Raw genomic sequence first — 25,686 nt, 5'->3', positions numbered from 1 at the left:
CAACATTTTGCATTGAAATCTTTCACCAAGAATATTTGATGTAAAAAAAAATGCTTATAAAATCAATATAGATGATCATTCGTTACCCAAGTAAGATAAGTAGAGTTTGAGGTATTTAGAATAAGCGTAGTCAAACCAAAAAGCAGAACATAATTATTTTATTCTGTTTATAGTCAATAGTTTATTCCAAAACTATTGTCATTGCGAACAAGCAACTTTTGATCACAATTTATATGCACTTTAAATCAACAAAGCAGCTGCAGTGCAAAAAAAATCTATTATTGCTTTACTAGCAATCACAATTATACATTGTACAATAAGTATTAAACTATTAAATGTAAATATACTACAAACACCCACATATAATGATTTAATTCTTAATTACTTTATTAAGTGAAATAGCACATTTTACACATTGTATAATACATATGCATAAATTAAAAACTTTGAATTCCAAGCATTGCTTGTTGTGGCCTCACAACCGTCCCTCCATCAGTGGCTACAGAGTATAATGTGAGCCTCCCTTGTCACTTTGAGCTTCAGGTGGATCCAACGAATTCTGAAAACATATAAAACCGTGAGAGCAATTATTAAGTAACTTAATGACTTAACATTTATAAAAGTGCCATTGCGATAATGTAACACTCCCGACCTATGATTTATGAGGGGCTAGTCTTATCAACCAACAATAATTATTTTAGTACAAGTTTTAATATAATACATATAATACATATAAGAAATGCGAGATAACTACTCATATATATTATACGTATTATTGCATATAGTTAAACTCGACGTCATTAACCTCAATATGACATTGAATGCTGTATGAAATTAAACTGATATGAATTACGTTTAGAATAAATAGATTGTTGTTATTTTGTTTTGTTTAAGGCTGTTACGTACTCTTTTTTTTCTTAAACGATCGCTAATTGTAGACTTTTAACAGTCATCATCTTTTATCGGTTTTCGAAGATCTCTAAGCTTTTTCCAACATTTCTTTGATCCACCCTTAATTTTAATTTGAGAGCTTTCTGCCTTTCTCTTCAACTGCGCCCTTGGGCTTTTGTCTTCACACTTGTGTGGGGTGCCACCTTTAATTTCCGTGGACGACATTGGATTATTAACGGTTGTATGAATTTTTTTTCTCAGTGTAATCATTATGAAGTGTGGCTGGGGATTCCAAGTAATTTCCTCATTATTGCTACACATTGTTGGTTCCGCACTTGATGGCTTAAATGTAGGCGCTTGGCTAACATTATGTTTTTTTAAGCAAGTGACTCGATAAAGTTGGCTTGTAAGTTCTTTTGGATGCATTTCACTATTAAGATTGTCCCCTAGCTTCTTGTCATTTTGGTTATCTTCAGTTGTTTTATTTTTATAGTATTCAGTATTCCGTGAATCAAGTATTGCCGCTGCACCCAATCCGCGTTTTGGCAAATCCGGCGAAATAAAAGTATCACCATCTAGGAAAAAAACATTTAAATTGTTTACATATATTTCAACGCATTAGTCATACCTGATGTCGAGCTTGAAGTAAAGCCGCGAACAGCGCTATAAGTGGCAAGACCTCGTCGATTATTGTTGCCCCCTTTATTATTGCTGCTATTTCCTTTGCCCACAATTAATTCATACAGATATTGGGCTAGTGAAGGTCTTTCTTCTACCTTTTTATCAAATTGTTCGCTACTTAGAACTTGCTTTAATTCCGCTTCATTAATCTTTTGCACGTCTTCAGCTTTGCCTTCCTTCGAACTACTTTTATGAATTGGAGACTTAGCCTGTACTCCGTCCGAAGGTTTTATATGCTCGATTTTGGTTGGCTTTACCACAGTAGGGTCCATTAATTTTTCGTGCTCTGATGTTTGCGGTGTATCTCTGCCCGTACGTTCTTCATAAATAGGTGTTTCACTCTTTGAGTCATATAGATCGCCAGGCGTTAAGTTAGTTTCCGCTTTTACTTGATCTATTGAGTCACTACTTGATTTATTAGCTTTTACCTCAAGATTGCTAAAACTATTTTGATATTGCTCGATAGTGTTAAGATCAAAGACCTTATTAGTTTTATAAGTAGCTTGATTATTGTTTTGTGCATTTTTGAGAACAAAGGCATTTACTAGCTCGCCTAATGGGGGGTTTGGTGTTTTTGCAGATGATGGCTCCTTTGGCTTCTCAGCGTACGTCGATTGGGACTCATTTTTTCCGTCAATATCTGACTTATCTTGACTATCCGTATTTTGTACTGATTCTACAAAAATCGTGCTAGCTTTGGAGTTTTTGTCAGACTGTTGGCCGCCAAGAATATTTATTTTTTCTTCATTGTTGGCTGGTGGCTCAGAGCTAGAGCTAGAGCTAGACATTCGAAGCGTTTCGGCTGTACCACTCCATGGGGCAACCTCTGGAGAGATTTGTGACATTACATGGCTTGCAACGTTGGCTCTAGATTCAAAATTTATTTTCTCCTTGTTTATGTCAACTTCTCCTACAGTATTGGTCGCCTCTACTTTATCGCAGCTAACATTCGTGGATGGAGTTGATGGAAAAAAATTAAAAATCTCTGCCGTATGTGAAGAATCTACTGTCAAGTTGCTTTTGCCATCCACATCCTTTTTATTAGGCTCTAGCTTTGGCGCATTTACTGTCTCATTAACAGCTTTTGTAGTATTGTTTTTGGCATTTGCGTCAGACTTCACATCAATATTATAGTTGTGAAAAGGAGAGGGTATATATGATTCGGTTACATCCGTTGCAAAAGTGAAGTACTTGACATTGTCATCGGCGGGTTGCTTTTCTTTATTTGACAGTGGAGCCTTTTGAACTTCGTTTTCCAGAACAATTGTTATCTTTTCATTAGAAGTATCCTCAGAAATATTGCTACTAGACAAATTATTTGATATTTGACTAGGTATCATTTCTATGGGCAACTCATACTCGATCCTAATTGGTGCATTAGATATGTTATCTACTGATGCAACATTTAACGAATCGAGATCAGTTGATTTTTTCAGGTGTACATCTGAAATCGGAAACTGATTTGTATTTGCTTTTGAAAGAATATCGTCAAATGCCACTAAAGGCTTATTCTTCTCAATCAACGTATTGTCAGCATTTAAATTAATGGGTTTTGGAATTTTTTGCCCCTTATTATCGTCATTTCCACTGGCGTCGCTTTGATTAAATCTTTGTATGACCTGCACTACTGGTCGGTGAATATTAGCGCCATTCCAGATGCGCAGTGTAGAGCAGAGGCAGCGGGAGGATCGTCCGTAAAGCGAGATTACCATTATTTAATTAACAACTGAATTAAAAAACTATAATTTTGACACTGTAAATTTTGTAACCAAAGGGCTTGTGCTTAAATTCAAATACAAAAGAAGCTTTATGTGTTTTATTTTTTGAATTATTATACAAGGTGTGCTGCATTTGTTGAAAGCTAAAACTTAACCGGGTTGTTGGTATCTCTGGGTTGAACATGAATCATCACCTTGATTGGACCGCCCAGTCCCTTTCGCGCAGTTTCAAATGCCTTTGCTGTCTCGGTAATATCAAAATGATGCGTGACGAGGCGTTTAATATTCATTTTTCCGGATGCAACTAAAGCCAAGGCACCGGCATAGCTATGAGACAAAACATGTAAAAGCATAATAATAATAATTTAAAAGCTAATTGTACAGAAGGCTTACTCATTGCAGTAGCGGAAGACACCACGGATGTCTACCTCACGTGCCAGAGCGTTGAATAGGGGCAGCTTCATTTCTGCTGGACCCATGCCAACAATAACAACGACACCACCAGAGCGAGTAGCCTGTAAAGAATGTTAGCGTTAATGCTTATTACATAGGTTGCATGGCATAAGTTCCATTAAGATCATACAAAAATTCCCAGGCGTGTAGTGCTCTCTGCGCCGCAACAATCAATTGATATATCAGGCTGCGCAGTCATAACTTTATGTACACGCTCTGTAATCTGCTCGGCCGTTTCCTCACGCTTCAGCAACATCGTATGTGTGGCGCCCAGCTCCTTAGCAACATCCAGACGATGTTGCACCAAATCCGTAATCAAAATCTCCGACGCTCCCATAGATTGTGCAGCCTTCATATATAAGCAAAATTTTTGAATATGATTGTAGATGAAGCACACTGCATAAGCTCACCAGCAGCGTAACCAATCCAATTGGGCCAGCACCCAGAATAAGCACTTTAGAGCCCAAGCCTATACCAGCTCGGCGACACGCATGCACACCTACGGAAAGCGGTTCCAGCAGAGCACCTTCCTCCATGCTTACGTGATCAGGCAGCTTATAGCAAAAGTGAGCCGGATGCTTATAGTATCGGGTTAGATTACCATCGTATGGCGGCGTGGCACAGAAGACCATTCCCTCGCAAAGATTGTAGCTGCCCTGTTTGCACAACTCACACTTGCCGCATGGTGTACCAGGCTCAATGGCAACTCTGTCTCCTACGGCCAAATGGCGAACTTTGCTGCCAACTTTTGTAACGACGCCAGCAGCTTCATGGCCAATTATCATGGGCTTGGTAAGCACGAAATGACCAATGCGACCCTTAAAGAAAAAATGTATTAATTTATTCATATGCACAACAGTTGCAACGTGTTGTTTACCTTTTCTAAATAGTGCACATCTGAGCCGCAAATGCCAACCGAGTCCATTGCCAACAGCACTTCATCATCAGAGATTACAGGTATGGGACATTGCTCCAAACGCAGATCCTCAATGCCGTGTAAAACAGCAGTTAGATTATCCTTGGACATATTGAACTATTTCACCTGCAATTCAAGCACAATCCACAAGCTTCAAACGCTCAATTGATACTAAAACAGATTAATCAACAGCGCTTCTCAGCAGCGCTGTCAAATATATATTATATGTTACGTATACGTAAATATGCACATATATATACATATATTGCGTATAGCCAATTGAATTAGATTAACTTAAGCCAGCACTTTATTGCTCACTAGTGGTGTTTATTGTATATTTGTTATCGCCGCAATTTGGAACAGCTGTTTTCTTTGGATTTTCGCTTTGTTTACATTTTGTTTAGTAGAGGGCGAATTGTCGTCTGGCGCTCTCACTTCGAATTAATTGAACGCATAGAACATTTTGAGCCAGGCCGGTATTGTTTTCTTTATTTCTTGATTAATATGTTTGGTATATATCTTAAGATGTAGTATTTATATTTAAAAACATTTGCATATATTGCACATAAATACATATTTTAGCCTCTACAAATGGCTGCTTTATAATTTTACTGCTTAAAATTTAAATAAATTATTTGCTCCAAAATAAAAACAACTTTCCATCACGTATATGTATATTGCGTAGGTTTTTCATTTCCTCTTATATATTGTTATTGTTGTAATATAAATGCATAATCCGTAAATGCAATTTGAATGCGATTGCTATTTGTTGATAGTTATAGTTTTTGTTTTTTTAAGATTTGGCTTAAGTTGGAAAAAAATGCAGTTAACTTTCAAATAACGTTAATGAAGTTATGGCATTACTACTTAGTAGAATCTGTGTACGTTTGACTTACATATTAAATCTAGACTCTATAGACTTTGGATTACTGATATTGTGTGTATATGTATGCGTACAATATATATTTATATATATGTCTAAAGCTGAACTTGCATATAAAAGGAACAATTTGGCCAAAGGAAACTTATTGCATTAACCGTTAAGGTTAACTGTACGTGCGTTACAAAGATACATATTTCATGTCACTCTTTACTTTTTATCACACAAATATATTAAGAAAACGAAACCGCCACAGTTGATTAAGATATGAAGCTGCTGCAGTGCAGATGTTTAATTTTAATTAATTTGCATCTGCAGTTGGCTAATCATCTGGCTACGACGGCTCTAAGTATCCAGTCATATTTTTACATGGACAACTCCTGTCTTGGCTTATTTATATGCAAGCGCTGCGGATCCTGGGGGGCTACACAAATGTCTGTAAGTATGACAACCTCGTAGGGACTACAATCGGACATGTGTAAGAAGCCGCAAAGCCAACCATAAAATCCTTTTTCAATATCTGTTATATCATTCACCCAACTGCTATACCGCAGACTAAGCTGTCGAAAACCAGAGTATATGCCCAATCCAAAGGTGCACAGCACTATGGCTAGGGGATATGCTAGAAAGAGTATAGGAGTGATAAATATCTTGTGCAAATATGACTTCTCTTCGCAGTAGTAGTTAAACATATTGTACCAGGTGAGCGTGCCTATATAAAATGAATATATGGCCGATATAACTGTAACAAATGGCAAGCACAGCAATGATATAAGAAATATATGTAGTCCAACTCCACAGCCGCAGGTGCAAAAGATATTACGTCCTTTTTGCGAATCATTGGCCATGGCGTGTGCATTTAGCTGTTCCAGTTCTTCACGGCTTATGTTAATTTGCAAATCAATGGACTGACCTTTTTTGCGACCGCGCTTGATAGTGCCTGCAAAATTTAATAGAAAAATTAATCTTCTGTTTCAGATAATTGAAAATTATCAGCTTAGCTACCCGTCATAGTTAAATAGTTGCTGCCATCGGCCGCCTTACGAGCCTGATAACGCTCCAGACTCTGATCATATGTATTTAGAACGCTTGTTTCTCCCGACTCTAGATCCTCATAGTTGGCTATGTCTGGCGAAGCACGCTGGCTGCGCACATGTGGCAAGTCCGAAGTTCGTATATTGACACGCTTCTTTGACGATGAACGATTGCTAAGACTCAGGCAATCCTGTGACTTGCTTAGCTTTGCATCCAGGCTACTCTCAGAGTAACAGCCACTGCTGGGCGTAACTGTGCTGCTTTCATGGCGTTGTGAAGTTGACTTGGTGCACTGTGAAATTGATTCAAAATTTTGTAACTCATTTATATTGTTAGTTGAGCGTACAGATTTATTGCTGTGTTGCGTTGAGCTGGCCGAGTGTGTGCTGGCAATAGTGTCCTGAGTACCGCCGAGCTCTCCTGGCAATTGTGGTAATGGTTGTTTATTTTTTATAATCAACTTCGTTTTTAGTAGCTCCTCTTCAAGGCCCGGATTTGAGGGTGATAGTTTAGCACGATTTGGCTAAAATTTATATATTTATTGTGTTATTGATTTCGACTTTAATTTATTATTTTCAAGTTTCTTACCTGCACATTCACAATATGGTCCACATAGTTCTGCTTTTTAGCCTCTGCTTTGTTTTGTTGACGTTTGCGTGGCGGAATAAAAACAGGACGCTCCTTTGTTGATCCACCGTCTGTGCACGATGAGTTCTTGCCCACCATTTTGTTTATTTATATTTTTCGTGCACATAAACTGTATGCTTAGTCAACCCGATAGCAACAAAAAATTGTTTTTTCTCGTTGCTGCAATTGTTTAAACGCCCCAAAATGCACTTCCGGCTATCAGTCTCGGTTGCTATGTAATTATTGATTTTTCCTAGATTTTAAATGTCCTTGTTCTGAATTTACTTGCAATTTTTGGGTTGGGTGTGAAAACGCCTGCGCACAACAATGTTTTGAATTGCACTCAAACAGCTGTTCGCCAAAAGAGTAATATTGCATGTTTTTCAAATAAAACTCGTTCCCTGAATTAAAACGCTTTTACTATGTTATTACTAAAATTATTGTATTATTCAATTTTAAATATATTTACTCAAAACACTTGGCGCCAAAAAAGTAAACAGCTGATTAATTTGTCGCCAATCACAACTTTGCCAGAGTTGCCAGACTTCACACCCGGTAGCTAAATAGTCAAACAGTGACCAGAGGTGGATAGCAAATTAAAGTGCAAGTTGCAACACTGATACTGATTCTAATAGAATAGCTGTATTATTCAAGATGTCGGCAACTGAGGGACAAGTATGTATGCTGTAAAATGTAATTAAAAAGCTAATTATCAGCAACATGTTAATTGTTTCAGGTAATCAAGTGCAAAGCAGCTGTTGCTTGGGAGGCAAAGAAGCCGCTAGTTATTGAGGAAATCGAGGTGGCACCACCAAGGGCCCATGAAGTATACAATGTCAAAGTCTAATTTTCATTATCATCTAGAGTATTCTATTTTATCATTGCATGTGTAGGTCCGCATTAAGATCACGGCTACTGGAGTGTGCCACACGGATGCCTATACGCTGAGCGGCGCTGATCCAGAAGGTCTGTTTCCATCTGTGCTGGGCCACGAGGGTGCTGGTCTTGTAGAGAGCGTTGGCGAGGGTGTGACCAATTTCAAGCCCGGTGACCATGTTATTGCACTTTATGTACCCCAGTGCAATGAATGCAAGTTTTGTAAGAGTGGCAAGACTAATCTTTGTCAGAAGATTCGCGTTACCCAGGGTAATGGTGTAATGCCCGATGGCTCAACACGTTTCACGTGTAAGGGACAGCAGTTGTTCCATTTCATGGGTACCTCTACCTTTTCGGAGTACACTGTGGTAGCCGATATATCGCTTACTAAAGTAAATGAAACTGCACCTTTGGACAAGGTGTGTCTGCTGGGCTGTGGTATTTCCACTGGATATGGTGCTGCGTTGAACACAGCAAAGGTAAATATGATTCACACTTGAGTGTTATATAGCAATGTGTTTAATATTCAATTGTTGTGCTTAGGTGGAACCCGGCAGCACATGTGCTGTTTGGGGCCTCGGTGCAGTTGGCTTAGCAGTAGGACTTGGCTGCAAGAAGGCTGGCGCGAGCAAGATCTTTGGCATCGATTTAAACCCCTCAAAGTTTGAATTTGCCAAGAAATTTGGTTTCACTGATTTTGTAAATCCCAAGGATGTAGCCGATAAGGGGTCAATTCAAAACTATTTGATTGATTTAACAGATGGTGGTTTCGATTACACATTCGAGTGCATTGGCAATGTAAACACCATGCGTTCAGCTCTAGAAGCCACTCACAAGGGATGGGGTACATCTGTTGTTATTGGAGTCGCTGGTGCAGGCCAAGAGATTTCAACTCGTCCATTCCAGTTAGTTGTTGGCCGCGTCTGGAAGGGCAGTGCCTTCGGTGGCTGGCGCTCAGTCTCGGATGTGCCTAAGCTTGTGGAGGATTACTTGAAAAAGGATCTGCTTGTGGACGAGTTTGTTACCCACGAAATGTCATTGGACGAAATAAATAAGGCTTTTGATCTAATGCATAGTGGAGAGAGCATTCGTTCAATTATTAAATACTAATGAAAACCAGTGAACCCCAAACTATTACACAATTTTATATTTTTGTACTATTTAAGTGGCTTTAGATTGCCAAACAGTTGTGTGAATAAATATTCAAAATATAAATTCTAGAGCATGTGCACTACTTTTTGCTGCGTCATGATAACGATGCTTATCTGCTAAAAAAAAATTCCATGGAGCCTTTCAGCTTGAGCGTTCGGATGTAAAGAACAAGACGTTTATGATTAGACATGTACGGAAGTATTTATTAAATATAATGAACGCACAATATAATGACTTCAGTTTTTGGTGTTTTATGCTTAATTTAATATAAACATTTTAAATGCATACACTTCGCTTAATACCTATATGCATAATGTCTTTTGATCATATGGATAAAACCCAATAATATTGCATACAAATACATCAATTAGTTATTTTTGTTTATCAATAATTGTCTAGACGTTAAAATACTTGATACTAACATGCTTTATGCTCGCTAAAATGTAATATCATAATCTGAATAGTTGAAAAGTTAATATGAGTATTCTTTGGATAGTTCTAAAAAGTTTAAAGGTTGTAGATAATAATATTATTCGAAAAGGCAAGAAGTTTGTAATTACCAACAGTCATAATAGATCTCTAAGATAGTTTTCGTCAATTGAATGAAAGTTTGAGCACTGCACGGACCAGATTAGTTTGACAAAGAGAGAGAGAGAGATAACAGTGCGGCTAAGCCAACAGCTGCAACTTAATTTGTTCACATTTGTGTATCGTAGTAGTAGAATTCATCGAATGGGTACCCGTAAAAGACCGGGTACTATGGCACTCACGACCAGCGCGACTTTTGCATCTCGATCTGACCTTCTAAAGTCTTGGCCAAATAAATAACAAACAACTGAAGCAGCGCAATGCCCAGGGCAATGCCAGCAATTACATACAAGTTGCGTTCAGCCCAAACACGAACAATTTCAATGCAGCCATTGGTCCAAATTCGCTTACTGGCAGCAGCTACAGAATTCACCTGTACACCGTATCCGCACATAATATTGACAAGTCCCGAGCTTATGTCGGTGGCATTGATGCAGCAACTGTAGGGCACACCACATTTCTCCACCGACGGAGAGGAGCAGTTGAAGTATTCGTTTTTGCCTAATAGGAATGTATTAGTTTTGTATAATTGTATGTATTTGTATATTGTGCTTACTCCAATCCTGGTAGCCAGCATTGCTAAGGCCACAACACTTGAACTTTTGTTGTGCAAAGTCGATAAAGTTTTGCAAGTCCGAATCGTCTCTATAAGAATGTATGATCTTATCTGTGAACTGGAATTCCAAGAACGAATTCATATTTTGTGGGAACACAAAGCAGATAATAGCTGCAAAATACGGAAATTAGTCAGTCTTATACAAATTTTGTTGCACGGCTCATTGCTTACCAATTGCCATTTCCATTAGGAAAAATACTAGCAGGCATATGGAGTAGAATTTTAACAAGCAAGTGTTTTCACGCAGGGCACCCAAACAGCCTGCGAAGCTGACAACAAATATAACAATACCCGTGATAATCATAACAAGCGATATGTTGAAAATCACATCATAAACAGTTTCAAGCCGAACCCAGCCGTTGCCGTCCTTTAGTTTATCCATAAACGCATAAACTCCGATAGCCAAGAGAAGGCCACCAAACAACCAGAGCAAAAAATTCAACAAAAATATAAGATACTTTACACAGCTCGAAACGTATGTAAAGTGATGGGTATGATGATATGACATTCGCGGATGCATGTAATTACCGCCGCCATTATGATATCTATGGTTGCTCATGGTTAAATTTGCCTGGTGTTTAATTACACTGCAGCTAACAAATTAGAATCGGTATAAACAACGTTCAATTGTCTTCTTCTTTTCGCTCTATCTATCCTCTTTGTTGACGCCCTCTTTGCAAATGCGAGATTTTTTCGAATTGGCAGTTTTGTCAAACACAATCTTCACATTGCGTGCAGTATTTTATACACAATAGTTAATAGTTTGCTCATGTTGTTATTCGCGTGATTCTCGTCGTTTTTAATAAACAAATTACAGTTTTTATTACAAATTACACTAAGAACAATGCACAGGCAAGAAAAACAACAAAGACAAGATAAAGTGCTGCCAGATCGACAATATGAAACAGCTGTGCAACGTTTACACTCTGGTCATCTTGTCTGCGATTGTGGATGATACTTGTTCGAACTTCGCCTTTTCGCACTCGCACCATAAAGTAACGGTAACGAGTACATTTTACATTTTATTTACATCAGAGTGTTAGTGTTTGTGTTTTAGTTTTCCACTTTTCTTCGCCGCGCAAACATTGCAGCTACAGTCGAGTATCGGAGAAAAATAATTATAAACAAAAGCCAAAAATAGCAATATAACAAGCAACAAATTGTATACGGCTACAAAACTTACACATTAAGCAGGTGAGCATTTTCTAACCTTGGTAGCTGCCGCCCCGTTCAAGGACACAGTGTGTCGTTATGCATGTGCGTGTGTTGCCTTGTGTTTTCCTATTAGGCATTTAATGTGTGAAAATTTGTGTGTGCGAGGCTAAAGATTATGAAAAATTCTAGTGCCCAGCAATTTTCCGTGTAAGTGCATTGTGTGCAATTGAGCGAACTGCAAGCTCTGGCTTTCTCTCTAATGCGCTTTCTCCGCGTCTGCATACAATTGCTCAGCGCACACACACACACTAACACATAGGCACATTAGCGAACAATTTAAAAGAGCAAAATACGGAAACGAAAATTGCATAAAATGTAGTTGTGTTTGCTTCTGAACAAACACATGCAAATATTTATTTACATGCACTCTACAGACTTGTGGGCAAAACATTGCTCTCTTTGATTTTGTTGTTTTGCTTTTCGCCAAGTGATTAAGTAATCGTCAGTGCCAAGTGCAAATAATTGTTGTAGCAAGTACGCCGCTCCGTTTGACGTTGTCATTTTGTGGGGCTTTTGAAAAATGTTTTCACTTTCTCGATACGCACTGCGGAGCTCACGAAATTTCGCACTTATTGCTAACAAGAGCAGGTGCAACTCGCCTCTATTGAAAACCAGAGTCAACGTGCTATCTGCCCTACTAGTGGGCTCCTTTTCGGGTAAGTCCAAGCGTTGGGCGTGAACAATGGGCTATGGGCAATGGGTGTGTTTCGTTGTGGGCTTTATTAGTGACGATACGCATCGGGCTTTTAATAGTACAATGCTTTTGATTTATTGTAAAGGTGAATCCAATCGATTGTAGTTCGCCACAAGTAATTGGCAAAATTCCAATTATAGATCGATTTTCTAGTTCAAATCGTTGGCATTATTGCTCTGCGCATTTTCTGCTGGCCATTAGATAGCTATTTTTAGACAAACGGTGATTCAACAATTTGATTGAATTAGTTAAGAAAAAACTTTCAAATTCATTGCTTTGAACTCAATGCCTCGATGCCTCAGTGGTTTTTCTCAATTGTTAAAAAAATTCGGCCTGTTGCTTTTACCCCAATTTTCCGTGCATTTCGTGTTTGTTTGTGTTGAGCGCCACTTCATTTAAGTGCTACAACATTCAATTATTTATAGCCCATGCGTTTCTTTATCCAATTTGTAGAAATGCAGTGTTCATAGATATTACAAATCTGTTTACACCTACATAATGATTGTGAATATTTCGTGTTATTGCTTAGCATTAGCATATATTTGTTGTATTTATACACTTTCCTTGCAACAGAGTCAGTTGGGATTTTATAACACACATGTGGGACTTGTGCAACTCATTGATGATAACTAAATGGGCCATGTTCTTATCGCTAACACGCCGTGCTAATTTTATATGAGCCTTTTTAATTTAGGTTAATAATCCGCTGATAAGTAGCTGCAAATATGGTAGTAAAACATTAGTATATCAAGCAATTTGAAGGGTTAATCTAAAGACAAGTTGTTGACAAAATAAATTGCTCAATTGTTGCGAAACACAAGCGCTAAAAACACAGAAACCTTAACCGCAAACTTAAGTACACACAATCTACTTAAAATTTCAGATTCTCGTCAGGGGCATAACAACAATAATAAAAACAACGACGGCGGCAACGGCAGCACAAAAGATTCCAGCAAAGCCAACATGGAGAATAAAAGCGAAAAGATTACTGTAAACAAAGAGGAGCTGCGCAAACGTCTAACGCCGATGCAATATCAGGTTACACAAGAAGCCGGCACTGAGCGCCCCTTCACAGGTGCGCCATAATAAACTAAGCGACATGTACATTGCGGCATTCGAGCAGTTCAACTAACTAACCTATGCTAACAACTTTTGCAGGCTGCTACAACAAGCACTACGAGAAGGGGGTCTACCAGTGCATTGTCTGTCACCAGGATCTCTTTAGCTCAGATACAAAGTACGATTCTGGCTGCGGCTGGCCGGCGTTCAATGATGTGCTGGACAAAGGGAAAATCACCTTACACCGCGATGCGAGCATACCAGGTATGTAATCAAATACATAGTTTGATTATAATTTAGATTCGTTCAGCACTTTTAGATGTTTGCAAATGTTTTGCATTTGAGTTTTGATTTGTGCAATTATTATTTTGAATTTGTTTGTCGCTTTGCAAAACAACAACAGCTTTGACTGCAATTGAAATTAAAAGCAATATGATAAATCCAAGTCTATCAACTGTTATATATCAGTTTTAAACTCCAATATTGATAAACGCCAAAATAACTTGCTGGGCAAACTAATATTGTTATATGTTATTGTGATCATTATAGTGTTGTCCTTTTGTGTTTGCTTTGATTTTGCTAAAATGTTCGTGTAACGAGTACTAAGCTCTCGTGCATACCGCCTACCTATGAAATATTGTTAGTTTTAGAGCCAAGTGTTCCATGTAGTAGTTGTTGAAGCGCTTAAACACAAAACTGTTTGTGCTGTTAACTGTGAGTTTGTCCTGTTTATTGAATGTAACAATTATCCAATTTTCGTAACGCTAACAAATAATATACCTAATTGAGTAATATTCTTTTATCCACATCTTCTTTTGCTAACCAAAACCGAAAACCAAAACTTTCTCAATATTTTCACACACAAACGAACAATGTATTAAATATGTACATGATTAAATCAACAGTAGTCATTTCAAAAACGTTAGGCATGATACGCACCGAGGTGCGTTGCTCCAAGTGCTCGGCCCATTTGGGCCATGTGTTCGATGATGGCCCGCCACCGAAGCATCGACGCTACTGCATCAACTCGGCGTCAATTGATTTTGTGAAAAGCGCCTCATCTGCGACAACAACATCGTCCAAGAAATAATAATCAACGCTTAGCTACAAAATATATTTATAACAGCAAACAAAAAGAAAAGGTTTATGTGTACTCGACATTTTATACGAGTGTATTTATGCAATGAATACTCATGGAATATTGTTGATATTTATGTATGTTTATAGAGACGAAAAGTGGTTTTGAATTTGAGGCGCTTAAAATGATATTAATATTTATGTAAAGGAATTTTAAAAAATTATATCTATATTAAGAGCATCGATTTAATTTTGTTTGCGTTATTCTCTTCACTATGGTCCCAATACCCATTGCAACTGGAGACCCCATAAATTCATTTTATCGTATCCACACCACGCCAGTTTGTTCATTGCTCTTATGTTGAACTACATACTATACTATCTACTGGGTTAGGAATCATTTTAAATATATTGTACATATATTCAATAACGGATTTAAAGAGCTGTCCGCATTGCTTCGATATGCTTCATTTTAAAAATTTCATCTTTTGTAATTTTTGGTTGTATTTATTATTATTATTATTGTTGGTTTTTTAGTTATTATTTTCTCGTTATTGTTGCTTTTGTTAATTTATAATTTAATATTTAACATTGCAAGACTCTTGTAACCGAACAACATATTGTCAACAACAAACTGAATAATGTCTATTTTTCATATATTTTTCTATTTCTCTTTTTTTAACTCGCTTCGAAACCGAAAAAAAAATCTATATGTACGCTGTAAATGTTTATGGGGGGTTTGCTTTGCTAACCAAATACGTACACATACGCACATCCACGTCCACTAAAACACAACGATCAACATCATTGCTATATATGTAACTCAAAAACACAACATTTTACAAAATATGGCTTTCCAACTAATTTACAAAAAATATAATACTGTGCGTTACTATTAAATTAATGAACAATTATTATTTACAATTCATTAATTCTTTCCGTTACACTTCACTGCATTTCGCTTCGTTCTCTTTTACTTTCGCTCTCTTTCTTTTCATTTTGGTTTTTCTGACACTCAATGACATAATTTTCTTCGCTTCTTTCTGTTTCTCTACTCGCTTGGATCAACATATTTCGCTTTTATTTAATGTGATCTATAATCTCCACCTATGCCCACACACAATCATTATCGCTCTCGCTCTCATGGCCTTATCATTTCACCTATTTTGCTATATTGCTCAATATTATAATTTCTTTTGTTAACTCTCGATCTTAAAATGAACAAATTCTACGAACTATGCGTATATCAACAACTATTGTAAAATCAACAAACAAACAAAATGAATTCCCAATTAATATCACAAATTGCAATATACAAATTAAAAAGGGGGCAATATTTTACTACTAATTACACATCCAGAACGCCAAAGAATCGAAGTGCGATGCGCCAGGTGTTCCGCGCATATGGGACACGTTTTCGAGGACGGACCGAAGCCTACACGCAAACGTTATTGCATTAACTCAGCCTCCATTGAATTTGTCCAGGCGGGCGCTACATCAACAGGAACGGCGCCAGCTTTAAGTCCTCAAGGTACGCCCATTGCACAACAGTAAAACTGTGAGATATTAGAATGTAGCTGCAGCTGGATACAATCAACGAGTACGAAACAAGTGCGAAAGAGTCTAACTTCAATGTTGATGTTAAGAGTTTATACATGTATTTTCTATAACTTTCTGTAACTGTGTCCAATAGCAATTTAGCAAACTTAGTTTACACAATTGGGCAATTAGTTCTGCAAGTTTTGTACAGTGATCAATCAGCTAAAATTTGTAAGCGATCACTGTACCTGATATCAAATCAATTTCAAAAAACCTCCGTCTTACTGTGTACATAGGTAAAGTTTTTCTCTTTTATTTTGTTTGTTATACATTTGTACGTCACACATGCTGTTTAAATACTTTGTAATACAAAACACAACATACATTACTAATTTTAAATTGTGCGCGCTAAATAAACGTGTATTTTTTAACAATATACAAAATAAATAACAGAGTGTATTTATTCAAATTTTGCGCTCAGCGCAGGTCAGGTGTGTAACAACAGCTGATTTTGCCAGCGTTGCCAGAAGAAATGATTTGTGATGCAAGAAATCAACTGAGACACGAAATTTTTTGCTGCGCTGAGAATTTGCTGATTGATTCAAATTGTTTTGTTGTCAATGTTATTGTTGTTGTGTCTGTTTAAATGGTTCAATTCAGTCGTGCGATATAAATAGAACTATGGGAAAGTGGCAGCTGCTAATAGAGTGTAGCGTATTTGCTAATCAAGTTGATCGAATAAGTTCGCATTCTTCTACGTAAGCACACATACACACGCGTTATATCGGCGTGTAGTGCGCTGACATTCAAAACGCTTGTAGTATATTGCAAGCCGGCAAATTGACTGCCTCGTCGAAGCGAACATAACTTGTACATATTGAATTATCTAAGAGCCAAATAAAAAAGCAATCACTGTGCGCTACGGTATATTAATGTGTGAGATAATAGCTGCTAGACAAGCTATAGTCGCCTAATAAATCCATAAAACGATAAGATTAAGTGCGCCCACTTGATGGTTCTAAGAAGCCTCAATCGAGCAGCTAAAATTAAATAATTTATTAAAAACATGCAGCACATTGCAAATCCAGACGCAGCCTCAACACAAAACAGCTGACAACCTAGCTCAACAATAGCGGCATATATTAGGTAAGCTGACTACGTAGCGTTACGTGAAACGGTTACAATATGAAAGAATGGCTCAAGATCTCATGTCTACTGTGTGTATTTGGATTTATGCGAGAAATTCGACCATCAGAACCGTATGTAACCGAATATTTGCTGGGACCTTGGCGCAACATAACAGAAGAGCAAGTAAGTATTTATAAAACAAGAGTAGGTAATGTAATTTAATTTCTGTCATTCTATAGCTTACTCGCGATGTTTACCCCGTGGGCACTTACTCGCATCTGGTGCAATTGGTTTTTGTATTTCTCATTACAGACCTTTTGCGGTAAGTAGCAGATTGAAAATCAAACGTATAAGATTAACCTTTACATTCAATGCAGTTACAAGCCATTGATCATTACCATCGGTGCTGCTGGCGTCATAATATGGAGCATGCTAATTTGGACAACTAGTCTGCTGGGCTTGCAGATCTTAGAGTTCTTCTATGGTACTTATATGGCCGCTGAGGTGGCTTACTACACATATATCTATGCTAAGGTTGATAAGAAGTATTATCCACGCGTCACATCGCACACCAGAGCGGCCATGTTTGCTGGCAAGCTCATCTCTGGTGTTGTATCTCAACTTATGATCAATTTGGAGCTAATGAATTATAAGCAGCTTAATTATATTACATTGTCCAGTAAGTGAAACTCTATCGACTATAAGATTTACATTTTATAATTTATCTGCATACCCGCAGCACAAATTTTGGCAATGGTATGGGCCTTTGGACTGCCCAAGGTGGACAAGAGCTTGTACTTTCATCGAGAAGCATATCTTAGAGATTCCCTGCCCGCTACAACTAAAATCAATCAACCTCAACTGGAGCCCGGCATGATAGTCGAAGCTGAAGCAATAAGCCAGCCAGAGAGTACTTTGAAAGAGACTAGCGCTGGTCGGCTGTTGTGGCAGCATTTTTACAATGCTTACACCAATCCACGCGTTGTGCAATGGAGCTTATGGTATGCTATTGGATTTGCTGGTTATCTGCAGGTCAGCTACTACATGCAAATTTTATGGAAGGACATTGAGCCGAATCCAGTAATTGCCTGGAATGGTGCTGTGGATGCTGTACTTACGGCCTTAGCGGCATTATCTGCGTTAGCTGCAGGCTATCTACACACAGGTCTTATGAGGCCACGTTTAAGTTTGCTTGTACTCTCCGTGCTCTCAGCCTTGGAGGGAGGCAGTGTTTTACTTTGCTGCTGGACTAATAATATTTACTATTCGTATGTTGGTTTTATAATTTTCGGTGCACTTTACGGATTTACTATTACTGTGGCCAGGTAAGACAACAGCTTTCATGTATATAATTGAAATATAACAACTTATTTTGCTTTTAGCGCTGAGGTTGCACGCAATTTGCAGGAGGAGAGCTTCGGTTTGGTCTTTGGTATCAATACATTGCTTGCCTTGGTCTTCCAATCACTGCTCACCATTATTGTGGTCACAGAGACGGGCTTCGGACTTGACACAGTGGGTCAATATACGGTGTACGCTTTTTATTTTATTGCCGTAGCTGTTATTTATTTTATATCTGTTGTGGTGGAACATGTCTGGCAGCGTGGCAAGTCCAGTGAAAATTTGGCCAACAGCATGGATGAAACCTGAGTATGTTGTACTTAATCAATCATATAAAGATTGTTTATACACTTGTATATAGAGTTATAAGGAACTGTTGGAGACTTAATTGGATCTTAGTTAATAAAAAATGTATAATTTGTGTATATTGAAAGTATTTAAGTTAACCTTGAATCATGTATGGGCTTTTAAACCATTTAAACTATCAGTCAATATGTGAGCGGTAAATTGACAATTAAAGCAAAAAAGTTAAGTATACAAAGTAAAACGCTTGCAAATTAACAGCTGAACGATTGTTCTGCATTGTATACGATAAACAAGCATGTAAATTATCACAGTTGCGAACAATTAATGACTTTGTAATAGGTCAGTACTTCCTGTATCTTTTTGTAGACTGCGCTCAAGTTCTCGATTTAATAACATGATTAACCAAGTAGTTAATCGGTATATACTTATAATGCTTAGACGGCAATAATCAACATTTTTTATTGTGAGAATTTGAGCTAAGTGGGCTCTAAAAATCGTGAAGCTAACAAGCGATTAGGAAAATATTAGAAGACCCGCTGCGGCAATTGGATTTGAGAGAGCCATTGCTGATTACAACATATATAAGATGAAATAGTGCAACAGTTTTGATACCCTGTGTAGTGTTTTATAAATTGACTTAGCACATTGCAGCGCATTTAGTCAGTGCATTTGCAAACGCGTTAAACCCTTTAGTGCTAGTGTGATGGGAACAAGCTATGATCCCATAGCAGTATGTGTAATTATATTAATTATATTTGTGGTGTCTACTTGAGTAGCTGCGGTGCTGACAGCGTTTGTATCAAAGCAGTCGATTAGATTATAAGCAAAGGTGCTGAAGTTCAGGCGTGTCCAATGGAATCCTCTTGGCTAAAGGTGTCATGCTTGCTGTGCGTTTTTGGATTTCTGAGAGAAATTCGCCCATCAGAGCCGTATCATGCGGAGATTCTGTTAAGCGATTGGTATAATGTAACACAGGAGGAGGTGAATCGATCAGTTTATCCCATTGGCACATACTCTTATCTGGCGCTATTAATTGTTGTATTTCTCATCACCGATTTTCTAAGGTAAGTGTTCGTTTTCACATGTGTTTGAGACAAAGCTAATTTTCCAGTTTCCATTGTGAATTTGCTAACACTTTCACAGGTACAAACCGCTAATTATCGCTAATGCATTTACTGGCATTTTAATCTGGAGTGGGCTGATATGGACAAAAACGCTTTTGGGTATGCAAATTGTAGAAGTCTTTTATGGCTTCTATCAGGCAATGGAGGTATGACTTAATAAAGTATATACAGCATGCATATCAATAATAAAGTTTTTTTATATTAGGTTGCCTATTATACGTATATCTACGCCAAAGTTGAGAAAAAGTATTATCCACGAGTTACCTCCCATACAAGAGCGGCCATGCTTGTTGGCAAATTGTTTGCCGGATTGCTGGCACAAGTCTTGATAAGCTTTCAGTGGATGGACTTTAGGCAATTGTTGTACATATCAGCAGGCTGTAAGTATAAAAATGCAAACAACTTTAAATTCAATTTAATAAGAACTCCCAACCAACAGCACAAGTGCTTGCTCTCCTCTGGTCGTTTCTTCTGCCAAATGTTAAGCAGAGCATATATTTTCATCATCAGTTTGATGTAAATCTAGAAATTGCTGAGAACCCTGCATCGCAAAATGGCATAGAGAGCACTAATGCAAAATCTTCAGTTGCTCAAGACACTGCTAAGCCATTGCAACTGCTGTGGTCACATTTCTGCAGTGCCTACTCGAATTCATTAGTCTTACAATGGAGCATGTGGTATGCAATAGGCTTGGCTGGTTATCTACAGGTTACCACATACATGCAAGTTGCCTGGAAATCATTTGAAAACGAACCTGATGTAAGCACTAAAAATCTATTTAAACTGTTTCTTATTAACAATTTTGTTTTTAATTTTAAGGTTGTTTGGAATGGTGCAATAGACGTAGCTTTTACAGCATTGGCTGCTCTGTTCTCCTTATTAGCAGGCTATTTGCATGCTGGTCGCTTAAAATCACGCACCAGCTTATTATCTTTGGCTCTTCTATCTGCTCTCGAAGGTGGCTGCATTCTATTGTCGTCCTGGACAAGCAACATATACTTATCGTATCTAGGCTATGTGCTGTTTGGCGCTCTGTATGGCTTTACAATTACTGTATCAAGGTACATTAAATTAGTAAATTCATAAAATAATAGAATTAATACATTCGTGCTTAAATTTCAGCGCGGAGTTGGCAAGCTGCTTGGTGGAGGATAGCTTTGCCCTAATCTTTGGAATAAATACTCTTATTGCACTAGCCTTGCAATCAATGCTAACAGTCGTTGTGGTATCTGAAACTGGAGGACTTAACCTGAACACTTTTGAACAGTTCACGGCCTACGCATTTTATTTTATAATATGTGGTCTTGTGTATTTTATAGCCGTCATTGTGCAATGCTGTTTTAATCGTTCTCAAAGTAGTAAGCGCCACGAAACAGAATAAATAATATAAATTGGTATAACCCTAAGTTAAACATAGCAAGCATTGACTTGTCAAGTAAACTTTGCCGAGGAATATTTTATTAACATTCATTCATATATATGCCTTATCAGCAGTCGCACTGTTTTATATTTTAAATTTGTTTGCTAAATCTTTCGGCCTAAACCAAAGCTTTGTCTAACTTTTCGATGCAAAATCAAAACCGAAGAATGAACGGCCTGCAGGTGCTAACAGGCAATAGCCAACAGATGCCAAGAGGCCATAGCCAACAGATGCCAAGAGGCAATAGCCAACAGATGCCAACAGGCAATAGCCTCATTATTTATGGCGATGGACTTATTCTTGGCGGTGGCTCGTATCCTGCTGCAGATTTGCAGCTTGCAGGTTTGCAAATGCAACCAGCTCCTCCGCCTCAAGAGCAACGCTTGCAGCCACAGCATTTGCGGCACTTACCCCAAGAGCAACCTGTCAATGCTAGAGCACCAGGCAGACAGTCGCAGCGAATTCAGCAACAGCCACCATTCATGCAACAGCAGCAGCAACAACAACAACAGCGACTCCAACCGTATAATCCTTATGGCAATCAGCAATTCAGCGGCATGAATCCAGTACAACCAAATTTTAATGGCGGTGGTACCTGTAATGTCCACAACGGCTACAAGCCAGTTACGGGCCCACAGGCAGAAGTATATAATTACGGCAACATGCCCTTGAAAGGTTATTTGGGCATGTGGCCAGGTTATACTCAATTACCACCAGTAGATCCGAGCAAACCATTTGGCTTTGGCTTTGGTGCAGCCGATTAGAGTCAAAAGCAGAAGTAGGATTAAATTATTGTTTATTAGTGAAGATAAATATTTAATTATTTATTGAATAAAAGATTTGATTGAGTAAATGTCTTTGGATCATAGCACTAAGCATGTATGCTTAGTGATCATAGCCATGTGCTTAAGAGCAAAGGTAGTAAGCTATTCGAGAATCAAAAGGCATTCAATCTTTTCATGAAAAAAAAAGACCTGACAGCTGCATTTTGTATTAATTTTAAACTTAGTTTCGTTCAATTAAAAAAATAACTATGTCCATTTGAATGAAATGTGTAGATCTGACTGATGCGGCGAAGGTATGTATGGCAGATACAAAGGTTAGGAAGCTAAGTTCATTAAAAATGAAACATTTAAAATAAAAGATTATTCGTGTGTTTTTTGTTATGTTATTATACAAAAACAATTAGTAATTTTAAAAGTTTAAAAGCTCTGCGCTTTGGGTTACCGCACATTTTTGGCGTTGCCAGACTTTGTTGGGGAAATTAATCAGCTGTTTCGTATCTGACTCCTCTCGAGGTGAATGTCAAAAAAAGTAAACAAATGAACGCGGTATATAATTGTAGAACAATGCTTTTAAACAAAGCCGGCATAGCAAATGAATTAGATTAAGCCAATGAAAAATATGTATGTATTTTTTTATACGCAAAACTCCCATAAATAATTTAATTAACTGTGAGCGTTGCAAAAGGTAAGCATGCAGTGCACTCTACTCTTCACAAACATTTTCATACATATATATGTATGTATAATACGTATATATGTATGTATATATACATGCATGCCAATGTAGATAAATTTATTCCTGTACTTTTTATTTAAATTCTTTCAGTTTCAAAATGCGGTTTGTGCGACGAGGAGTGCAAAAGCTACTGCTGATAAGCGGCTTACTAGTGATGTTTGTAACATTTTATATTCTAAACGGGGTGGAGCCCGAGGAAATTGACAGGGCAGTCAAAATGTAAGGGTGTTCTTTAATAAATGTATATATTTATTAAATATAAATACTTTTGCAGTGCATTAATCGAGCGTTCAATAGACTCCCCCATGAATCAAGCTGAGTGCAAAATGCCAGACTTGCCGGTCAATAATCCCGAAATTATGAAATTCTACAAGCCGGCTGACAAGTTAAGCTGCGGCGACGAGTCTGCTTGGGTTACATGCGAGGTAAATGCATATCCAATTGCTTAGTTGCTAATTGACAGCGTCAGGCAAATGTCATTGCAATATTATTACTTATTTTGTTAAAATGTTATAGAAATCGATATGCTTTGTTAAGCCCGAAATAAGTGCTAAGTATGGGGACGTTATATGCTCTTATACGGATTTAATACGCAAAACGGACTACAAAGTGCGCTTCGGGCGACCCGTAAGGACTACAGAACCTTATGTTTTACAAAATAGTGACTTTGTTAAAGTCGCATGCACATCGAACGACGGCTACAAGTGGTTTGGCATGGCCTACGGCATACGCGACAATGTGCCACGTCGTTTTTCGCCAAACTTCACCCGAAATCTGGCCGTGCTGCCACCTGAGTTGGTTGCTCAGGCTCAAAGGGAAGCTCAGGATCCACCGATGTTTTATAACGTGCTGATCTTTGGTTTCGATTCGATGAGCCGTAACGCTGTCGTCCGGAAGCTGCCGCGTACTTATGAGTACATGACCAAAGAACTTTGCACAAATATATTGAAGGGTTATAACATTGTTGGCGATGGAACCCCACAAGCCATGATACCCATACTTACTGGCTATACTGAGCTAGAGCTGCCAGAGACTAGAAAGCGTATATCTGGCGCAGTGCGCGTAAACAATTACCCAATGATTTGGAAGAAGTTTCAACGCCTTGGCTATATGACCTCTTATAATGAGGATATGCCGCATGTAGGAATCTTCACATATCGCATGACGGGCTTCGATGAACAGCCTGTGGATCATTATTTGCGCACATATTACCAAGAGGGTCAGCAATTATTAAGCGGCAGCAATGAGCATTGTGTCGGCAATGAAGCTGATCATTTGGTCATGTTGAACTATACAAAAAATGTAAGAAATATTTGTACACTTTATAAACAATTCTTAAGAATCTATTTTGCTTTTAGTTTATGCTCAAGTATCGCGACACGCCACACTTTATATTTAGCTTTCATGGTGGACTGTCGCACGACTATATAAACCTTATAGGGGCAGCCGATGACGATGTGCACGATTGGCTGGTGGCACTTAAAGAAAATTCTCTTTTGGATAATACAATACTTGTATTTATGGCCGATCATGGTAATCGTTTTGCAGAAGTTCGTGCTACGCTGCAAGGCAAACAGGAAGAACGCCTTCCTTTCTTTAGCTTCACGTTTCCGGATTCTTTTAAGAAACGATTCCCTGAGGAGTACAGCAATTTCGTAGCCAATGAGGATCGGCTAACAACGCCTTTCGATGTGCATGCCACTTTAGAGCACATCATGCGTGAGTTAATGCAATTAGCAACATGAAACACTTGTCTAAGACGCATCTTTTCACAGAATTACAAACATCGACAGTGGACGAAAGTATACTAGAGGAAATCAATGATCTCGGTCCACAGACAAAAGGCTTGCACTTGTCAGAGCAAGCGCGTAATCGTGCCATATCGCTGCTAAATCCCATACCAAGCAATCGCTCCTGCGCGGACGCGTATATTGAGCCACACTGGTGTTCATGCCTTAACTGGCAGACCTTGAAGTTAGACGATACACGTTATGAAGGCATTATACTGAAGTTGGCTGACAGCATTGTGACTACTATTAATTCAGCTTCAGAACTACAACGAAAGATTTGTGCCGAGCTAAAGCTTGATCGCATAAATTGGGCATTGCGACTGCAGCCTCATAAAGAGATGCTACAATTCAAGAGCGCCAAGGATCGGGACGGATATGTGCCCAATTTGAATGGTCAAACTACTGTGAATGAGCAGATATATCAACTGCAATTGGTTACCCAACCCGGCGATGCGCTTTATGAGGCGAGCGTCACCTACAACCTGCAAACATACGAAGCCACAACAAAGCTCTCGGATATATCCAGAGTTAATAAATATGGATCCCAAGCTAATTGTATTTACGAACGTGATCCTGAACTACGAAAATTCTGCTATTGTCGTAACTGAAGCTAGTCAATGCAATATTTGCTCTCTTAAACTTATTGTTAGGATTGGTATTATAGTATAACACTGAAGACTTAATTACTCAAATATTTATATATAGTTTTTCTATAATTCAGTTCTACTTTTTATGTATTTATGTAGAAAAAACCAAAGCCCTACATAAGTCTGACACAGATACTACTTTGCACATTGTTTACAATTTAGTCTCTTATCGCACAAAGCACTTCTTACACAGCTGCCTAATCAATTGATAAGCAATTGATAAAACTCATTGAAAATGCAAATGTTTCATGAATTTTCATGAAATTATTTTCTAAATTCAACAAGTCATACGATAATTTTTATTTGAATATATTTTGTTTTATTTGAATATTTTCTTAAATTCGTAATCGCTTTACTATTTACATCAATAAATATGTTTGCAATGTTCCTAA

The 25,686-nt window shown here is 38.0% G+C and overlaps 8 protein-coding genes across 15 annotated transcripts; 5 read left to right on the top strand and 3 right to left on the bottom strand.

Annotated features, from left to right (window-relative positions):
* Positions 1-382: 382 nt before the first annotated feature.
* On the bottom strand, positions 383-4,844 carry LOC108604157 (sorbitol dehydrogenase). Of its 2 annotated transcripts, none has more exons than XM_017993480.2 (5): positions 4,621-4,844; positions 4,247-4,561; positions 1,520-2,606; positions 907-1,466; positions 383-559 (listed from the first exon to the last, which is right to left on the bottom strand). In XM_017993480.2, the coding sequence occupies exons 1-4, from the start codon at positions 4,768-4,770 to the stop codon at positions 943-945; spliced, it is 2,076 nt and encodes a 691-aa protein (XP_017848969.1). In that variant the 5' UTR covers positions 4,771-4,844; the 3' UTR covers positions 383-559; positions 907-942. The 2 variants fall into 2 exon arrangements, with proteins under 2 accessions (XP_017848969.1, XP_017848971.1); XM_017993482.2 differs by lacking the exons at positions 383-559; positions 907-1,466; positions 1,520-2,606 and adding exons at positions 3,358-3,617; positions 3,684-3,805; positions 3,874-4,092 and having other exon boundaries at positions 4,154-4,561; positions 4,621-4,836.
* Positions 4,845-5,303: 459 nt separating this feature from the next.
* Positions 5,304-7,423, bottom strand: LOC108602251. Of its 2 annotated transcripts, XM_017990303.1 has the most exons (4): positions 7,163-7,423; positions 6,921-7,097; positions 6,545-6,866; positions 5,304-6,479 (listed from the first exon to the last, which is right to left on the bottom strand). In XM_017990303.1, exons 1-4 carry the CDS (start codon positions 7,298-7,300, stop codon positions 5,905-5,907), a joined length of 1,212 nt encoding a protein of 403 aa, XP_017845792.1. In that variant the 5' UTR covers positions 7,301-7,423; the 3' UTR covers positions 5,304-5,904. The 2 variants fall into 2 exon arrangements, with proteins under 2 accessions (XP_017845792.1, XP_017845791.1); XM_017990302.1 differs by having other exon boundaries at positions 6,545-7,097.
* Positions 7,424-7,780: 357 nt separating this feature from the next.
* LOC108602096 (alcohol dehydrogenase class-3) lies at positions 7,781-9,272 on the top strand. The gene is made up of 4 exons (XM_017990119.1): positions 7,781-7,876; positions 7,938-8,027; positions 8,095-8,556; positions 8,621-9,272. Exons 1-4 carry the CDS (start codon positions 7,856-7,858, stop codon positions 9,185-9,187), a joined length of 1,140 nt encoding a protein of 379 aa, XP_017845608.1. The 5' UTR covers positions 7,781-7,855; the 3' UTR covers positions 9,188-9,272.
* A 126-nt stretch (positions 9,273-9,398) lies between these two features.
* LOC108604078 (tetraspanin-33) lies at positions 9,399-11,399 on the bottom strand. Its single transcript, XM_017993348.1, has 3 exons — positions 10,605-11,399; positions 10,374-10,544; positions 9,399-10,318 (listed from the first exon to the last, which is right to left on the bottom strand). The coding sequence occupies exons 1-3, from the start codon at positions 10,990-10,992 to the stop codon at positions 9,996-9,998; spliced, it is 882 nt and encodes a 293-aa protein (XP_017848837.1). The 5' UTR covers positions 10,993-11,399; the 3' UTR covers positions 9,399-9,995.
* A 108-nt stretch (positions 11,400-11,507) lies between these two features.
* On the top strand, positions 11,508-16,446 carry LOC108604080 (methionine-R-sulfoxide reductase B1). Of its 5 annotated transcripts, none has more exons than XM_017993353.1 (4): positions 11,508-11,627; positions 13,226-13,417; positions 13,501-13,665; positions 15,806-16,443. In XM_017993353.1, the coding sequence occupies exons 2-4, from the start codon at positions 13,306-13,308 to the stop codon at positions 16,030-16,032; spliced, it is 504 nt and encodes a 167-aa protein (XP_017848842.1). In that variant the 5' UTR covers positions 11,508-11,627; positions 13,226-13,305; the 3' UTR covers positions 16,033-16,443. The 5 variants fall into 5 exon arrangements, with proteins under 5 accessions (XP_017848842.1, XP_017848840.1, XP_017848841.1 ...); XM_017993351.1 differs by lacking the exons at positions 11,508-11,627; positions 15,806-16,443 and adding exons at positions 12,085-12,304; positions 14,307-14,670; XM_017993352.1 differs by lacking the exons at positions 11,508-11,627; positions 15,806-16,443 and adding exons at positions 12,087-12,304; positions 14,328-14,670.
* Positions 16,447-16,647: 201 nt separating this feature from the next.
* On the top strand, positions 16,648-18,900 carry LOC108602009 (thiamine transporter 1). The gene is made up of 5 exons (XM_017990013.2): positions 16,648-17,328; positions 17,385-17,467; positions 17,523-17,824; positions 17,885-18,470; positions 18,528-18,900. Exons 1-5 carry the CDS (start codon positions 17,203-17,205, stop codon positions 18,793-18,795), a joined length of 1,365 nt encoding a protein of 454 aa, XP_017845502.1. The 5' UTR covers positions 16,648-17,202; the 3' UTR covers positions 18,796-18,900.
* A 569-nt stretch (positions 18,901-19,469) lies between these two features.
* LOC108601859 (thiamine transporter 1) lies at positions 19,470-22,189 on the top strand. The gene is made up of 6 exons (XM_017989815.1): positions 19,470-19,856; positions 19,936-20,062; positions 20,122-20,296; positions 20,356-20,675; positions 20,736-20,977; positions 21,039-22,189. Exons 1-6 carry the CDS (start codon positions 19,645-19,647, stop codon positions 21,295-21,297), a joined length of 1,335 nt encoding a protein of 444 aa, XP_017845304.1. The 5' UTR covers positions 19,470-19,644; the 3' UTR covers positions 21,298-22,189.
* Positions 22,190-22,670: 481 nt separating this feature from the next.
* LOC108601853 lies at positions 22,671-25,573 on the top strand. Of its 2 annotated transcripts, none has more exons than XM_017989803.1 (6): positions 22,671-22,806; positions 22,948-23,076; positions 23,132-23,282; positions 23,374-24,159; positions 24,216-24,576; positions 24,633-25,573. In XM_017989803.1, exons 1-6 carry the CDS (start codon positions 22,745-22,747, stop codon positions 25,253-25,255), a joined length of 2,112 nt encoding a protein of 703 aa, XP_017845292.1. In that variant the 5' UTR covers positions 22,671-22,744; the 3' UTR covers positions 25,256-25,573. The 2 variants fall into 2 exon arrangements, with proteins under 2 accessions (XP_017845292.1, XP_017845293.1); XM_017989804.1 differs by having other exon boundaries at positions 22,723-22,742.
* Positions 25,574-25,686: the final 113 nt, after the last annotated feature.

Source organism: Drosophila busckii, chromosome 3R (genome assembly GCF_011750605.1).
Source record: "Drosophila busckii strain San Diego stock center, stock number 13000-0081.31 chromosome 3R, ASM1175060v1, whole genome shotgun sequence".
Lineage (NCBI taxonomy): Eukaryota > Metazoa > Arthropoda > Insecta > Diptera > Drosophilidae > Drosophila > Drosophila busckii.
Note: the sequence above shows the minus strand (reverse complement) of the source record. Positions and strands in the feature narration are given on the sequence as shown.

Bases quoted from the DNA above. Each gene is read 5' to 3' on its own strand.
- LOC108601859 (XM_017989815.1), top strand. From the start codon at position 19,645: ATGGAATCCTCTTGGCTAAAGGTGTCATGCTTGCTGTGCGTTTTTGGA. The intron at 20,063-20,121 runs GTATGACTTAAT...TTTTTATATTAG, and splicing joins GCTTCTATCAGGCAATGGAG to GTTGCCTATTATACGTATAT. The intron at 20,297-20,355 runs GTAAGTATAAAA...CCCAACCAACAG, and splicing joins GTTGTACATATCAGCAGGCT to CACAAGTGCTTGCTCTCCTC.
- LOC108604078 (XM_017993348.1), bottom strand. From the start codon at position 10,992: ATGAGCAACCATAGATATCATAATGGCGGCGGTAATTACATGCATCCG. The intron at 10,545-10,604 runs GTAAGCAATGAG...CGTATTTTGCAG, and splicing joins CCTAATGGAAATGGCAATTG to CTATTATCTGCTTTGTGTTC. The intron at 10,319-10,373 runs GTAAGCACAATA...CATTCCTATTAG, and splicing joins TGCTGGCTACCAGGATTGGA to GCAAAAACGAATACTTCAAC.
- LOC108604157 (XM_017993480.2), bottom strand. From the start codon at position 4,770: ATGTCCAAGGATAATCTAACTGCTGTTTTACACGGCATTGAGGATCTG. The intron at 2,607-4,246 runs GTAGGTGTGCAT...CCTAATAAAAAG, and splicing joins CTCTGCTGGAACCGCTTTCC to GATGTGGATGGCAAAAGCAA. The intron at 1,467-1,519 runs GTATGACTAATG...TTTTTTTCCTAG, and splicing joins TACTTCAAGCTCGACATCAG to ATGGTGATACTTTTATTTCG.
- LOC108602251 (XM_017990302.1), bottom strand. From the start codon at position 7,300: ATGGTGGGCAAGAACTCATCGTGCACAGACGGTGGATCAACAAAGGAG. The intron at 7,098-7,162 runs GTAAGAAACTTG...TATAAATTTTAG, and splicing joins ACCATATTGTGAATGTGCAG to CCAAATCGTGCTAAACTATC. The intron at 6,480-6,544 runs GTAGCTAAGCTG...TAAATTTTGCAG, and splicing joins CAACTATTTAACTATGACGG to GCACTATCAAGCGCGGTCGC.
- LOC108602096 (XM_017990119.1), top strand. From the start codon at position 7,856: ATGTCGGCAACTGAGGGACAA. The intron at 8,028-8,094 runs GTATACAATGTC...TTGCATGTGTAG, and splicing joins CACCACCAAGGGCCCATGAA to GTCCGCATTAAGATCACGGC. The intron at 8,557-8,620 runs GTAAATATGATT...TGTTGTGCTTAG, and splicing joins CTGCGTTGAACACAGCAAAG to GTGGAACCCGGCAGCACATG.
- LOC108601853 (XM_017989803.1), top strand. From the start codon at position 22,745: ATGTATTTTTTTATACGCAAAACTCCCATAAATAATTTAATTAACTGT. The intron at 23,077-23,131 runs GTAAGGGTGTTC...ATACTTTTGCAG, and splicing joins ATTGACAGGGCAGTCAAAAT to TGCATTAATCGAGCGTTCAA. The intron at 24,160-24,215 runs GTAAGAAATATT...TTTTGCTTTTAG, and splicing joins TGTTGAACTATACAAAAAAT to TTTATGCTCAAGTATCGCGA.
- LOC108604080 (XM_017993349.1), top strand. From the start codon at position 12,169: ATGTTTTCACTTTCTCGATACGCACTGCGGAGCTCACGAAATTTCGCA. The intron at 13,418-13,500 runs GTGCGCCATAAT...CAACTTTTGCAG, and splicing joins CACTGAGCGCCCCTTCACAG to GCTGCTACAACAAGCACTAC. The intron at 13,666-15,805 runs GTATGTAATCAA...CAAATTAAAAAG, and splicing joins CCGCGATGCGAGCATACCAG to GGGGCAATATTTTACTACTA.
- LOC108602009 (XM_017990013.2), top strand. From the start codon at position 17,203: ATGAAAGAATGGCTCAAGATCTCATGTCTACTGTGTGTATTTGGATTT. The intron at 17,329-17,384 runs GTAAGTATTTAT...GTCATTCTATAG, and splicing joins GCAACATAACAGAAGAGCAA to CTTACTCGCGATGTTTACCC. The intron at 17,825-17,884 runs GTAAGTGAAACT...GCATACCCGCAG, and splicing joins TAATTATATTACATTGTCCA to CACAAATTTTGGCAATGGTA.